This window comes from Xenopus laevis, chromosome 5S (assembly GCF_017654675.1).
Source record: "Xenopus laevis strain J_2021 chromosome 5S, Xenopus_laevis_v10.1, whole genome shotgun sequence".
NCBI lineage: Eukaryota > Metazoa > Chordata > Amphibia > Anura > Pipidae > Xenopus > Xenopus laevis.
This window is the reverse complement of record NC_054380.1, coordinates 131054634-131071953: the sequence shown is the minus strand read 5'-3', so window position 1 is coordinate 131071953 and position 17320 is coordinate 131054634. Positions and strand designations below refer to the sequence as shown.

At 40.2% G+C, this 17320-nt stretch overlaps 1 protein-coding gene across 1 annotated transcript; it reads right to left on the bottom strand.

Moving 5' to 3' along the window:
• Positions 1–9580: 9580 nt before the first annotated feature.
• Positions 9581–15704, bottom strand: gdf7.S (growth differentiation factor 7 S homeolog). Its single transcript, NM_001085740.1, is given in 2 exon segments — positions 9581–10494; positions 15370–15704. Coding segments are annotated over 2 exon segments (1242 nt in total). The 5' UTR covers positions 15698–15704.
• Between the last annotated feature and the right edge of the window lie 1616 nt (positions 15705–17320).

The window sequence follows — 17320 nt, the reverse complement described above, 5'->3', positions numbered from 1 at the left end:
AGATTTGCAGCCTTACAGAGTATTTGAAAGCCTGAAAAAGTCAGAAGAAGAAGGCAAATAATTAGAAAACTATAAAAAATGAAAAGCAATTGAAAAGTTGCTTAGAATTAGCCATTCTATAACATACTTAAATGTTTAATTAACAGTAAACCACCCCTTTAAGACACAGACAACAGCCACTTTGAGGAAAATGCCAAGTCTTGTACAATATTTTTAGCCACCTTCTAGAAAAAATTGGAATGAAGGATTTCGGTACATACGTTATTAATAGTGAAAATCAGTCGAATGAATGTGAGCTGTTTGTAGGCAATCATCTGTACCGGTGCTGTCCAACCTTTTCTGTGATATGGGCCAATCATGTCATAGAATATGCCCAAAACCATATTGGATTAAAATCTCATCTCATGGGCCTCCAGTTGGACAGCCTTGCTATAAAGCACATGTTCTACTGGACCCCAGAGCTACAGTCTACATCAGTTCTGAACAATACAATTTCCCTTCATAATAATCCCACCCTCGGTTTCTTGTGATGATTCCTATAGAAGTTCCTTTATGAATTCCTCTTGTTAATGTGTGAGCCGTTTGCCTTTTTTCTTACCATGTGGTGAGAATGCAAAAGCTGTTCCTATATATTGATTACTGATTAGTTCGTCATTTGGTAACCGGATATTTGAAAGTATACAGCTTGATACATGTTGGGAGACGTGGGTCTCTGACCCCTGAGCACTTTCATCTAATTAAAAACGTGGATTTTGTTTGTGTTAGTAAATTCCTCAGAACGGCGTTGCTGTTTAATGCAGCCAAGATCTCAGCACCCCAGGAGGCCATCATCAATCCCTCATCTGTTGTGTTATAATGTTTATTGAATTAGTCTCCTTTTTGTCCAAGATGAAGCATTTTAAATGGGGTGTTGAATCAATATGTTTCTGCACTCCGGCTTCTGGAATGTTACTTGAGAAAAATGTTGGTTTAATGGGTGAATGGGAACATGCCAATTAAGTTATTGGACCACAAGAAACATCCCAAACTACAGCTGGAGGCCAATGAGATTGTATTGTGATGTTTGAAGCAGTTGTACCAATCTATGCTCATAACTCTCAAAGGTTTACTTGCAGTGCTTCTATATGAATGTATGTAGAGAAGAATGATAATGCTGAGAAGGCTTGTTTCATTGATGTCCATTAGTCCCGTGTGGCTATAATCAGGTAGACTCACAACACAGACCCGACAGCATCTTTGTCTGCAATCCAAGAATCCACAGCTGGAGGGACTCAGTTGGAAATTGTAAATGCATATACTCAAATGAAGGACCAGCTGCACTGATGCTGTTGGGCAAGGTCAAAGGCTCTTTTTGACCCACCCTAAAATTGGGTACAGGCATTTTCAAACAACTTGACCTACTGCAATGGTTGCCAACTGTGGGGCTCTGCCGATAGGCAGTGGTATGGTTGCCTTGTCTGAAGGTCAGTTCAGGTGAGATATGGGATAAATGGTGATGGGCTCCCCTAGATATTCCCAGAAGCCCATCCTGAAGGCTAGTTAGGGTCAGGTCCTATTTGCCTACAGGGATAATCTTGGAACCATAAAAGAATGGCTGTATTTATGTATATGTAACCTTGTGATGAGCTGATGTGGGCCCTGACCAATTGTACCAATGTTAAAGGGCACTGTCTTGACAATACAAACACCTACTTAAACGGACAAAGTAGGGTGAGATCTTATATTAATAATATACAGAATGCATGTCAAAACATGATAAAAACCAAACTGTGAAAATGTGTTCCAATGTGGAGAGGCCCAGCATGCATTGCATCCCCTACCCAGCCACCCCATGCTAAATCCGCCTGCTCATGCCATAGAAAGGACCGTGGTTGGAGAAGGGGGGATTTCTAACAAAGGGGAAATCAAAAGGAAGAAGCAGACTCCACAGTCCAGGCCCCCCAAAGCAACTGCTGGGTCTGCTTCCTCTATACTTACACCAATGAGCCTGCATCCACCAATACTTCATGACTTGCATCTCAATGACCTGTAAGATATGGGACAGGGGAAGCCTAAGTCCCTCTTGGCCCTCATGGGGCATCCGTAGGTTTCTGTGCTTTGAAGTGGAGAACAGAGGCCTGCAGAAATTCATTTAGGCTGGAGACAAAAGCATGGCAGGCTGAGCCCATTTTTATGCCCTTTGCACGCTGCCTTTCAGGTTGTAAATCAGCCCCTTGGAATAAGTCAAAATCCTTACTATGTATGGCGTATAATGTTGGCCTGTGCCTGGTTCTACATCAGGTCACTATGGTGAATTACACTGTATATAGTCAATGGGGTGCAGCACCCTGGGACATTTAGAGCCTTCAGGAATCTAAGGCAAAGAAAAATGACAAAGCGTTTCCAATAAGGAGAGAAGGGGATATAGGGAGCAACAGATCATGCACCATGGTAAGTATTTATAAAATATTTAATAAACGTTATCTGTACAAAATATTCAGAAAATGGGTTAAAGTCGAGTATACGGGAATATCTGACAAATATATTGCATTATACTTTATAGTGAGAAAATATAGAGTATTGTATACATTTAATTTACATTTCCATATGTACAGTCAGTTTTAACATCAGAATACATACATTACAATGCATTTACATCCTTTCTACCACCTTAATTTCAGATTCCAGGGGGGGGAGCCAGAAGGAATATATATCAACTGCCGTACAGGGAGGAGCCATAGGGGGGGAATGGGGAAAATACAGCATTGCAAAAATATATTATTCCATACAAACGGCACAAGGCTTTAGAGAAACATCCTGTGTTGTGCAGCAAAAGACCAATGATAAATTTGATAAATAAATTAAAGGTAATTAAAGGTAAAGGCATTTTGGCCCACGTTTGAGTTGCCAAAATACACACATGAAACATATGAAAATGAATAAAACTGGGTAATTCCATGGTTTTGACTCCATACATTGGCCATACCTACCAACTGTCAGAGGGACAGTCCCTCTTTTGACAGCTCAACCCGCAGTCCCTCGTTTGTACTGGAAAGTCCTGATTTTCTCTGCACTGAACAGCCAGAAAAAGAAACAATGTTTCTAACTTAATTGGCTTTTGGCAGAGAGCCCAGAACAGCCACAGCTGCAGATAAGATACTTTGTAACAATTTTGAGATAAGCAAATAAGTAATTGTAACAATACAAGGTAACAGGTCTCTTGGGAAAAGTTAGACTCACAGTTTAAAGGGCAATTCACCTTCATTAGCAAAACTGTAATAACTGAAAAAAACACAGAAATATGTTCAAACTTTCATTACCTGCCAAATTGTGTAAAGTGAACATGGTAATTAGGGGGTGTGGCCACAAAAATGGGCATGGTCAAAAAAATTTGCACAACAACTTTTTTGTGCCTTTTTTTATTTCCAAAATGTTGGGAGGTATGCATTGGCACTAAGATTGCACTAAACTGGCAATTTCAATATCAGAGACACCTTGACTGTCTTGCCTTGCTTTATGGCAGGGAGTCTCTATATACACTGAGACCAAGGCACGTAGCGGGATAATTGACCCCTTATCCCGGAAAGCACGCTAGCATTCAGTACACTGTTGCCCGGAGAGTTCTTTAATTATGTAAGCTGTGGGCCATTCAAGTCAGCAGCAGCCGGCAGTTGCAGATGTTTCTCAGTCAGTGTATTTCCATTGGGTAAAAAATGCCCATCACTGCTGTCCACTGTTGGCAGCTCCCATTCGCTCACTATACTAAGTGCCATAAACACTTAAGTGGTTGAATGTTCCTGCTTTCTCTACCTACCCAGGTCACACATTCTGCGCACAGAACTGACAGCAGTGCACGCAACACTGGCGTTTATGTGCACTGGGAAGTTTTATGATTAAAGGGGTTGTTCCCCTTTAAATAAAGTTTGTGTAATGTAGATATTGACGTTATGAGACAATCTTTTTGTTCAGCAGCTCTCCAGTAAGGCATTTCAGCAGCGATCTGGTTGCTAGGGTCCAATTTACCCTGGACACCAGGCAGTGGTTTGAGTGAGAGGCTAGCTGATGAATAGGAGAGGGCCTAAAAAGAAACATTATTATTTGATAGTAGGAATAGCAATATAATTGCAGCCTCACAAGGCAATAGTTTTTGGCTGCCCCCCTCCCCTCCATTTCAAAGCGGCAGAAGAGGAAGGCAAATGAAGACCAACTGAAAAGTTGCTAAGAATAGGGAATTTTATGAACCTAAAAGTGCAATTTACCAGAAATATATATTTTAATATATGCGTAAGATATTTTTTAAAAAGTTTTGTATTTGGTTCTGGATGTTAGAGTTTTATATCTCTCACCCATCCTTACATAAAAAGGAACTGTTATGTTGGTCCCACACCAATTTGTGCCAAAACTGACAGCTTTACACCGGGTATGTCCAGATTTAGATTAGGGGACTTTCTTAAAAAAAAAAAAAAAAGAAAACACGTCCAGAACAGCAGTTTAAATTTACTGAAATATGGATTGGAAAGTTGCGGAGATTTATATTGCCTTGCATTAGACAAATTTCTTTTTGGGTTTACATCCCCTTTAATAGCAAATAACCTGTATAATAAACTCCCTTTCACCTGAGAATGGGCTGAAAACATGTTGCTTGGCTAGGATCCATTATCTGGAAACCCATTATCAAGAAAGCTCTGAATTACGGAAGGGCCCTCTCCCATAGACTCAATTTTTTCCAAAGAATCCAAATTTTAAAAAATGGTTGCTTTTTTCTCTGTAATAATAAAACAGTAACTTGTACTTGATCCCAACTAAGATATAATTAATCCTTATTGGAAGCAAAACCAGCCTATTGGGTTTATTTAATGTTTACATGATTTTCTAGTAGACTTAAGGCATGAAGACCCAAATTCCGGAAACATCTGTTATCCGCAAACCCATTATACAGAAAGCTCCAAATTACGGAAAGGTCGTTTTATTGAAATAATCCAAATTTTAATTTTAATTTTTGTTTTCCTTTTTCTCTGTAATAATAAAACAATACCTTTTACTTGAACCAAAGTAAGATACAATTAGTCCTTATTGTTAGCAGAACCAGCCTATTGGGTTTCTTTAATGATTACATGATTTTATAGTAGATTTTAGGTATTATGATCCAAATTACAGAAACATCCGTTATCCTGAAACCCATTATCCAGAAAGCTCTGACTTACGGAAAGGTTGTTTCCCACAGACTTCATTTTATCGAAATAATCCAAATTTTAAAAATTCTCTAAAACAATACTTGAACCAAAGTAAGATATAATTAATCCTTATTGGAAGCAAAACCAGCCTATTGGGTTTATTTAATGTTTACATGATTTTCTAGTAGATTTAAGGTATGAAGATCCAAATTACAGAAAGTTCCATTATCCGGAAAACCCCAGGTCCCAAGCATTCTGGAAACAGGTCCCATACCTGTACCTGTACAAGGAAAGTCATATTCCCGGAATATCTTACTATTCAGACCTTCTCCTATTCAGCCCTTCATTCCCAATGGCCCTGGTCCGTCACCAGGAATCATTGGGAAGCCGAGTATAGATGGTGACATGGTAACAAATTGGCACAACCAGAAAAATTAGCTTTTTTTCCCAGAAATGTAGTAAAGCATGTTTTTCCCTGAATGTGACAGTTTATTTTAAATATATATATATATATATATATATATATAGCCCTTATAACCTACATCCTGTTCGCACCTGAATTCCCCAACAGCCCAATCATATTATCACTTTATGATGGGATTTCTACCGATAATGGGTTTTATGTCATTATAGTACAATGTGACAGCATCTATCCAGGTGATAATATAACCGTAGCTCTCCTGTTATGTAGCCACTCAGTTTGGTGGTCCCCATGGGACACTGTGGCTGTATCTAGAGATAATGCCAGGGATATACATGGAAAACTCCAGACCCCTGCTATGAGGGTCGGACTCAGCAGAGCTGCCTGATAAGGTGAGTGAGTGTCTTTGAATAACAGTTGGAGTAACATTCTCACATAGTCTTAATAGATAGCAAAGGGACAGCCTGTGACACATCAAGAAGAACCAAAAAAGCCTGAAAACCTCTACTTTCCTATAATACACATTATACCCTAGGCCAGTGCTATCCAACTGTTTCCATGTTCTACATAGAGCCAGATGATAAATGTTAATATTATCTGAAGATGCCAACAGAGAGCTTGAGCAGCTGTCCAGTTGAACAGCCCATTCAGTGAAATTGGAACCAACTGCCAATGGAACCTGGGTTCCCTCTGAGTGAACCCTCTGAGTTAAATACTCATGTATCCTAATCAGGGCCACCATCAGGGGGTCACAGGGGGGACAGTTGTCCCGGGCCCGCAGGATTTTGTGTCTAAGGGACGGGCCAGCCATGCTTCATTTACTTGATTAGTCGGGACCCCCTGCTTTCTCCTATTAAGATTTACTGTATCCTCATTGGTCCTTTAAGAATAAGTCCCAGTAAATCTGCATTGGGATTGGATCCCCTTTGAGGGGATCTGGCCAATTTTTTACTTGCCGTGGGCCCTGATCACCAATGGCTTTTTATAACTAGTGGGGGGGGCAGGCAATTAAATTTTTTTTTACTTGCAGGGGGGCCCCTGATCACCAATGTTTTTTTTTTTTTAAAAAAAACTTTTATGGGGGGCCCTGGCACCAATGTCTTTTTTTTAACTTGTAGGGGGGCCCTGATCACCAATGGCTTTTTATAACTTGTGGGGGGGGGAGCCCAGGACATCAATTTTTACTTGTAAGGAGGGCCCTGCCACCAATGTTTTTTTAAAAAAAAAAAAAAACTTTTATGGGGGGCCCTGATCACCAATTATTTTTTTTAACTTGTAGGGGGGCCATGACCACCAATTGTTTAAAAAACATTTATGGGGGGCCCTGGCACCACAGTTTTTTTTTAACTTATAAGGGGGCCTGACCATCAATAGCTTTTTATAACTTGTGTGTGTGTTGGGGGGGTTACCTTTTTTAGCACTGATGTCTTTGTGGTCTTTTAACTGTAGTGTGGAGTGGGCGGGATCTGGGGTGGGGCTTGGGGGCTGGGGTGTGCGGGAAAATGTTGTTGTACGGGGCCCTGTGATTTCTAATGGCAGCCCTGATCCTAATGCAATAATTAGGTTAGATCGTGTAGCTCAGTACATACACCTTGTGCCTACAGCAAAGTGGGGACCAGAAAGGTGACTTTCTCACCGTACAAGATTATGGCAATGTCCTTCTCCATGGCTGTAGGCTTCAGCCACAGTCATTGCTCTGTAAATGTAAATGTTTGTGGAGCAACCATCATGTTGACCCTAGGACAGACATCAGCAGTGATGTTTCAGTAGTCCCTACGGTGGCACAGATGTTCAGAACACATTTTCCAACATGGTCAGACTGAGTGACTATAGCCACCTGTGGCCTCAATGAAGAGCTGGCATTTTAAATGATTTGACTATATAGTCAGCATAAGTACTGAAAGTCATTAGCTAATGCGACAGTAGCCAGCTCCCCTAAAGCAGTGAAGCACCGTGGGAGGTCGCCAAGAGTGGTGTTTGCTTGTGGGTGCAGTAGGAGGGATGTACTGGATGGGTCAGCAGGGGGCATCATGGTCAGTTCTCATAACCAACTATGTTTTTTCTCCAAGTTACAGGTAACTACCACCTCCAATATTGTTCCTCCGGAATTTGCCATGAAAGGTCCCATGAGACCTATGGCCCATCTTCTCTTATTGAACTGCAACTCCAGCCAACCCCTTCAGCCTTTGGCCATCAGCAGGTGATAGACGTAGCATTTCATGAAAACCCCAGGGGTTGATTTAGTGATGTTTCCACCATCCACTGTGCTACTACACTTGCTCCTCTGTGTGGCCCACAGCTGCCCCCTCTACCTGGAACCCCTAAAGACATCCTTGCCATTTTATTTGTACTGATCTACATCTAGCCATCAGTACATGCTACTCCTATTTAACATTTCATGTCACAAGTGCTTTATTATTTACTAATATTTCCAGTTTCAATCAAAACAATGAACTATATATAGACTGTATACTGCCCTTCCTGTAATACAAAATGATATAGATACATACTGTACATACATATGCACACCCACCTATTTAGAGGTCACTCGTTGGCCTACCGCCCAAAATCATAAACAAGAAGGACAATAAATGATATGGGTCGGTTCCTTGACATATTGAATACTAGCCATAACCTGAGTCCATACAGTGAGCAGAACCAACCCGAAGCCAATCAGAACTTTCAGAAGGACCAATGCAACTGTAATAGAGAATTATATATATATGTCCACCATCTCTCCAGGGCCTATGGCTGTTGAGGGATGCTGGGAGATTTAGCCTGTAAATAATATAAGGGTCACAAGCTTGGCATCTACTATAATATAAAGTTTATTTCCTTCTGATTGGACTCAAATGCCAAATATAATTTCTTTCATGTATATATTTTTTTTGGAATTTCTCAAGCCAGTTTTCCTTGCCAACACTTAAACAATGATGACTACATCTCAAAAGGGATTGAAATCGAATAAAAACACATTTACCATAAACGTTCCTTCAGGCAGCAGCACAACATCTAATATTACAGTGTATTTTTCCGCGTATGAATAAATACAATTGAATTGCCCTATATACACAGGACTGGGTTATGGTGGATACAAAACAAAAATGATGATAATGATAATGTATGATAATGGTACAAAGATCTGTTCCAATAAAAGCTGTGTAATAGGCCAACCGTAGGGTTTGTTTTTAATTTGGATTCATTGTGTGTGTGTAGGGGGGGGTCATACATTGCATTTAACACATTTTGTACGTTACGTAGATGACATCACTGGGGTGACAATACTCGAACTTGGGAGTGGCCAGTTTATTGATGACATCATACTTCATCATCATCATCAGGATAATATAGCCCATAACTGTTTCTGTTAAACAATGCACATGAAGCATGTGGGGGTGCTTTGAAAGGAGATGGAAATAATTTAGTCCCACTCTTCCTCCCAGTGTAAGAATATTAAACTTCAACCATTGTGCCTGTAGTTGCAGGCATGAAAAACATGGAGGCATTCATTACACACAGGGGAAGGAACTGGAAGTTAGAGTAGGACTAAATCACAACCCATTGATAAGTCAGAGTCCAGTAAGAAGCCGTTAAAGTACAAATTTCTGGGTCCATATACAATGGTTAGGGATGAATAAAACAGTATAACAAGCTGAATCCCTGCCTTTGTCTAGTAAAAAGGCCAACACTGAACAGGGGCATTTAGAAAGACCAAGCTGGGTGGCCTTGCAGGGTGCCACTCGGACAGGGCCCTGTTCTGTTTCTTTATATAATTGTAATACATACTATTTACAAAACATTATTATTAAATATCAGACTTTGTCCAAGTGGCGGAAAGGGACTCATTAAATTATGAACCTTCTTGGTTTTGGAACTGTCAGGGGACTCCCACTGTCATATTTCCCATTAACCCTCAAGGTCAGCCAGGCAGACAAGGTAATTCTCACCTTACCTTTTCTTTATGAATGAAAAATATAGCAACCATTAAGCAGCACAAAAGCAACTGCTACCTACAACTGCAGCTCTCAACAACCATGTCCTCGTACTGTTTGTAGACAACATTGTTGCCGGAATCTATATATAAAATACTGATGGGGCTGAGTTTTGAAGGAACACAACAGCTGGGTGGGGTGGACTCAGGGTCCATGGAGTTCATTAAGGTCTGTATAATGGCGTGGTTGGTGGGTTCCAGATGAGATCTCAGTGGGAAATCACAGACCCCCTCGCAGTGATAGGCTTCATAATCCAAGGGAGCAATAATCCAGTCATCCCAACCCAACTCCTTGAAGTTGACAAGAAGGGGCTTCTTGCTACACCTTGTTTTGGATTTCTTCGCATGACCTTTGCCATTATTTGTCCTAGTGGGGAGAGTTGTTCGTTTCCATCTCCTCTTGGCGATGGACTGTTGACCTGAATCCGGTGGCTCCAAGAATTTAGGATTTCCAATTGACTTAATCTTGTCCCTGATCTCCTTAAACAAGTTTTCCCTCCTCTTGGAATGGGAAGACACCACCAGTAAAGCTTTTTCATGAGGCAGTTGCCCCTCACGGCTAAATCCTATTTGCACTGGTTCGAAGGCTGTGGCTTTGATATCGGATACAATCTTCAGCATGAAACACAACGTTTCCCCCGAGAGCCTTCTGTTTCCCACAGCCTTCCAGACATTAAATACTTCCCACTTGGAAAACACTGTATCAAGAAGGTCTGCAGGTCTGGAATCTATAAGCTTGGGCTCTTGCCAACCAGTGGGACAGGTGTAGAGATTGAGATGGACCAGACTCCCTGATTCTGATATGGAACTTGTGTCCTCTGGAAAACGCCGCAGGATGCGAAGTTCAGCTCCTACTATTTCATCTCTCTCGGGCAAACTCCTGGTATCAAACAAGAACTTCTGCTCTGGAGGCTGGGGAGGGAGGTCATCTGGAACACATAAATCAATCAGCATATCATTCACAATGATACCTTTTTGGCAGCAGCTATAACTATATTATGCCAGTAACCTTTCGTGCCAAGACCGGTTTGTAGGAAATGGTTTCTTAGAAGTCATGAGTGCGATCATGAACTGAATTGGCCTGAAAAAAGGCCAAAAGGTGTTGGTTTCACATAATTCTTGCATTTAGTTAGATGAGAAATAAACATCTCTCCATACAGTCACACTGTACATGCTAGCTGGACTATAAATACACACACAAACAATCCACGTGATGCACTTCATTGACAGACAGAAAGAGCACTAGATATATAAATAGACAGACAGAGAGAGATAGAGACAGACAGAATGAAAGCTAGTTAGATAAATAGACAGATAGATAGATGATAAAAAGAGAGAAAGAAAGAGAGAGAGAGAGAGAGAGAGAGAGAGAGAGAGAGAGAGAGACAAAAAAGATAGGTAGATAGATAGATAGATAGATAGATAGATAGATAGATAGATAGATAGATAGATAGATAGATAGATAGATAATATATATACAGTATATAGAGAGAGAGAGAGAGAGAGAGAGAGAGAGAGAGAGAGAGAGAGAGATGATAGATAGATAGATAGATAGATAGATAGATAGATAGATAGATAGAGAGATAATAGAGAGATAGAGAGATAGATAGATAGATAGTTAGATAGAGAGAGAGAGAGAGAGAGAGAGAGAGATGATAGATATATAGATAGATAGATAGATAGATAGATAGATAGATAATAGAGAGATAGAGAGATAGATAGATAGATAGATAGATAGATAGATAGATAGATAGATAGATAGATAGTTAGATAGAGAGAGAGAGAGAGAGAGAGAGAGAGAGAGAGAGAGAGAGAGAGAGAGAGAGAGATAATAGATAGATAGATAGATAGATAGATAGATAGATAGATAGATAGATAGATAGATAATAGATAGATAGATAGATAGATAGATAGATAGATAGATAGATAGATAGATGATGGATGGATGGATGGATGGATAGATAGATAGATGATATATATATATATAGAGAGAGAGAGAGAGAGAGAGAGAGAGAGAGAGAGATGATAGATAGATAGATAGATAGATAGATAGATAGATAGATAGATAGATAGATAGATAGATAGATAGATAATAGAGAGATAGAGAGATAGATAGATAGATAGATAGATAGATAGATAGATAGATAGATAGATAGATAGATAGTTAGATAGAGAGAGAGAGAGAGAGAGAGAGAGAGAGAGAGAGATAATAGATAGATAGATAGATAGATAGATAGATAGATAGATAGATAGATAGATAGATAGATGATAGATAGATAGATAGATAGATAGATAGATAGATAGATAGATAGATGATAGATAGAGAGAGAGATAGATAATAAATAGATAGATAGATGATAGATAGATAGAGAGATAGATAATAGATATAATAATAGATAGAAATATAATATATAGATACAACGTTCAACGTTTCGACTGTAGGCAAAGTCCGACTCTCAGGTGTCTCATACAGCAGAGAGAAAGTCGCTGAATTTACAGCTGTGATTTACCCCCAGTGATTTCTCCAGTGGAATTTTTAGCGCTGAGACTGAATCCTATGGAGCCTGTAATTGTATCAGTTTTATCAGTAGCGCGAGTAGGTTTTGCGCATTTGCGCCCCTCTAAATAAAATCAATATTCTCCCGTTATTCCGAACACTTTCCCCGGCCCCGGATTATATTTTAGAGTCGGTCACTGTGGTTTACAGACGCGCGTTGGTGTCTGCGACTTTCTCTCTGTCGTGCGATTTCCACATCGCTGGTTGTTATACTCGAGCCTGGGGAAAAGAAATTGCAGCTTGCTGTTGCAGGAGATAAGGGAACTCTTTGCAGAAGCGCATCTGCTTTTATTTTTATATTTAAGTGCGAGGGACTGGGCTGCCGCCTTCACTAAACGATCCACAGTCAATGGGATAATCGCCCGATGTAGAATTCTCCTGGCATGACCTTTGTCGGGGGTGCAGGACCTTTAATGATATTAACCTCGTATTTCGGGGCCTGGAGTTGTGCTATACACACATTTATTGTATTTTATGCATTTATTATTTATTCCTTGCTGGATTATAAATCCCACTTGTCACTTATTAACCCATAATAATGGGGGGTTATTGGTTATTATACACGAGCAATTTGCTAAATACTGCAGGGAAAACCTTTCCCAGGAGATTATCTATGAGTTTATATATAGAACTGCCATATTATACCTACATTGTACTCCTCTGTGTATTTATGTATGTATGTAGAAATATGTAGAAATGTATAAATATCAATAAAATTACAGACCACTGATTTGGGAAAGAAAATGGTTTTTGAAATAAAAGAGAGAGAGGGAGAGAATGTACAGTGATTTGTGGAGAATTGATTTGTACTGAAAGTCGACCCTTCTGTAGGCAAAAACATCCTCCACTTTCATTTATGCAACGATTTTATATATATATATATATATATAATACACAAAAGCCATGAATATCCTGTAAATTATATCCTTATAAACGGTGAGTTCTGATGTCATCAGTTATAAACTGTGAGTTCTGATGTCATTTCTGTCACATGACTCACTGAAACTTGTGTATTATAATAAATAAAGTACCCCCTGTAGCAAAATATGAGGATATTAGAAGAGTTCCATGACCTGTATAAAAACACTCAGCTTTCAGCCTCTTGTTTTTATATGGTCATGAAACTCCTCTGTGACTTATAATATCCTTATAATTTACAAGAGGGGGTACTTTATTCACTATATATATCGGCCGAGTAATAGACTGAAAAACATCTAATATTATTGGTAAATGGTAGATCATTCTTTGTTATATTTATTATCGCTTAATTATTCGCCTTGGCTGGCTGTCTCTCTCTCTCTCTATTTCTTCCTCTCTCTCTCTCTCTCTCTCTCTCTCTCTATATATATATGTCTAATAATTTATCACAATCTATCTATCATCTATCTCTCGCTCTCTTTCATCTATCTCTCTCATATCTAATTATCTCTCTCTTTATCTAATAATCTATATCTATTCATCTTATCTCTCTCTTTCTCTCTCTCTCTAATAATCTCTCTCTCTCTCTTTAATAATCTTTCTGTCTATCTATCTCGTGTCTAATAATCTCTCTATTTCTCACTCTCTCTCTATATAATAATCTCTTTATCTCTAATAATCTCTCTGTCTATATATCTCTGTCTAATAATCTCTCTCTCTCTCTCTCTCTCTCTCTCTTTCTGAACTCTATCTCTATCTAATAATCTCTCTCTATCAAATAATCTATCTATCTATCTATCATCTATTCCTTATTGAGCTATGTGCTATCGGTTTATATTTAAATATTTAAAATTCGATTTCCTTAAACGCCAGAATAGTTTTGCAGCTTCTGACAACTAATCATTTGCTTTTCAATAATTAAAAAAGAGTTTCAGTTTGGAAAGTATGAGGTGAATAGGGTCGGACTGGCACCTAATTCCTCTCTCTCTATTGTCCTGGGAGTGAGACATTAGAGGGAATCAGGGGCACCAGCCCAGTACCAGGGTTACTTGTTTCTCCCCTCCAGCCGCTGCTGCCTGTACTGCATTCTGCACCTGGCACCTTGCTGTGTCTATTCTGACTGGGCATATGGATCTCACCCATCTAGGTCCCTGTGGAAACTGAGACATGGCCATGTACCTGCTCTGAGACAGTCTAAGGACAGGATAAATATTCTCTAACCAGTTTAAGGGACCATTTCTAGCTGGTGGTTGTAGTTTAGCAGCAACTTGGGAACCACAGTTTAGTGATCATTGGACCGAGGGTTTGAGCCCCCCTCAGGTCTGTAGTCGTTATCTGCAGGGAGAGAACCTGCTGGTGGGAATTCTGTGAGCCCCCTCTCACCATGGTTACACAGTGAGGCTGAACAGGAATCTTCCCCAAAAAAACCCCCAGATATTGCAAAGGCAAACCAACAGGAGGCACATCATAAGGAGAAGGACATGGGGCATATATTTAGGATAGAATATACTTGGGCACCTGGACCAGTGAATAACACTTTTCTATTCCTACAAAGGACATAAGTGAAAAGAGTGAATGTGAACAAATGTGAGACAGGCTATTGAGCTCATTAATGTCCCCACCTGGTTTCACAAACCTTTTGCCACAAATCCTACTCAGACCAATCACAGACTGCGCGTTTCCTAATCACTTCTCTCATCTAGTCACCACCATACAACTAGTTTCCTACAGTATATCCCATTCACTGCCATCACTTCTACAGCAGAGACCAACTGTTTGGCACCTTCTGCCTTCAATGGGCTCTGTCCTCTCTAACACCCTGATCCAACCTATTGTTCTGCCCCAGCCTGATTGTAGTATTGTGCCATGGCTAATGCCCTTCCCCATGCCCATCTGATAACATTAATGGACTGAAATATCCCTCACTGGACAGAGAATGGGCAGTGGTCTGGTGAGTGGGCAGCCATGGGCTCAGGCTACAGTGGGAATGTGCAGCCAACACTGAGATCTGTCATTATCACTGGCAAATCTATATGGCAGCTCCCTGCTCTCTGTGATACCTGTGAACATTGTTATCAATTATTAGTGAATGTGGTGCCCCCTCTCTATCAATGTCATTCAATGCCAACACAAACACACACACACACACACATATATATATATATATATATACACAACTCAGCAACGTGCCAATGGGTAAGAGGGACTTGCTACAATGTATCAGTAGTGAGAAGCTTTGTGGCAGCAGTGCAGGGAGACAGGACAGGAGTATGGGGCAGCAGCAGGATTCTCCCCATGTCACCCTTTAACCCTGGAGAGTGGGACTCACCGTGCCCCTGGTCCACAAAGCTGGTGATGGTGTTGGTTGTGCTCCTGTTCCTGCTGGTTGTGCTCCTGGAGTCCTGGTGCTCAGCGCTGGACAGGCTTTTGTAGAGAGACAGCATGTACTCATGGGGTACCACGGTGCCCTTGCCCAGGGGTTCCTTGCTGAGCAGTAAGTGATCCTTGGGGTGCCCGTGTAGAGTAGCAATCGCCCTTCTGGCACCCCCTGTCAGTCTGAGCCTGTGGGAGGAGAGCAGCCCACTAGCAGCAGCAGCAGCCCATAGCCAGGCACTCCACAACCCCAGCCACAGAGCCGCAGCCTTCCTTAGATCCATTTTATCAGTGCACTGTGCTGGGGAATGAGAGACTTGGAGGGGGTTTCATGGCTTTGGGAACTCCCCCCACCCTTTGCTTTCTTAACATTGTCTTAATAACCTGTGACTTTAGCCAGAATGACACACGGTTTGAGGCGCCCTCTGCTGGCTAGAAAGGAACTTGCGCCCGTACCTGCTGCTGTACAATGGAATGTGATAGGGACACTGATATAATGCTGAATGATATCAAATCATCTTTATTATATTGATATTATCAGTGTATTTTATATTGTTTCTATGTACACTGTGAAATGTGTTCATAATAATATATAAATATTCCAAATTATAAACGTGTTAATTAAAGGGGTTGTTCACCTTTGAATGAACATTTAGTATGACGAAAAGAGTGATATTCTCAGACAATTTGCAATTGGTTTTCATTTTTAATTATTTGTGGTGTTTGAGTTATTTCGTTTTTTATTCAGCAGCTCTCCAGTTTGCGAATTTCAGCAATCTGGTTGCTAGGGTCCAAATAACCCTAGTAACCATGCATTGATTTGAATAAGAGACTGAAATATGAATAGGAGAGGCCTGAATAGAAAGATGCGTAATAAAAAGTAGCAATAACAATACATTTGTAGCTTTACAGAGCATTTGTTTTTTTAGATGGGGTCAGTGACCCCCATTTGAAAGCTGGAAAGGGTCAGAAGAAAAAGGCAAATATTTAAAAAACTATAAAAAAAGACCAATTGAAAAGTTGCTTAGAATTTTCCATTCTATAACATACTAAAAGCAACTTGAAGGTGTAGAATAAGGCCATACATGCTGTATTTTGTATACTAAACATAAACGTGAACTTCAGAACCAATGGCTGTTGCAAAATAATCCTCCAAAGAGAATCTGAGTTTATTTGTTTAAATCTGGCTCCATGATCTTTGTCCCTGCAGCTGGAGTTGGAAACAGTAAAGGGGATGTAAAGACCAAAATAAAATCCCATACAAATCTCTACACAGCCACCCACTGCTCTACAGGGGAAACAAACGAAGCTGCTTGAGTTCTGCATGGCTGGGAAGTAAGGCTGGGGCTCCCCCTGCTGTTCATAAGTATGAATGTTTCCCTGCTCAGCAGTTAGGGACCGTCTGACAATTCCTATCCACAGCAGTAAATGAAGGGAGAATTTCACTGCATACAGTCAGGTTTCTTAAAAAAACAATACACAATTTTTAAATAAAGTATATTGGAGATAGGTTTCTTTTAATTAAACAAAGTAAAAATGGGATTTTATTTTTTTGCCTTACATGCCCTTTAAGAATCACTTGTATGTGCTGCAGGATCAGGATAAATGGAGGTCAGTCAGTTTATGCCACTTGGGGGCTTGTAGGTCTCATGTTTGTAAAACAAATACTATAAAACCGTGAAATCGCTAATTAAAAATAAATGGAGGGCATGGCTCTGTTACAGTCTAAGGATGAGATTCTATAGTGAGTTGTCAGTGCAAACAACATGGCAGCACCTGTTCCTATGAAAATATCACACCAATATGTATGTTGAAACTGAAGCGGCAGTTAATAGGAGCTGTATAATGCACCTAAAAAAAACAGAGACGCAAGTAGTAAGGGGGCTGACTCTCTAGTGTGTAAACGC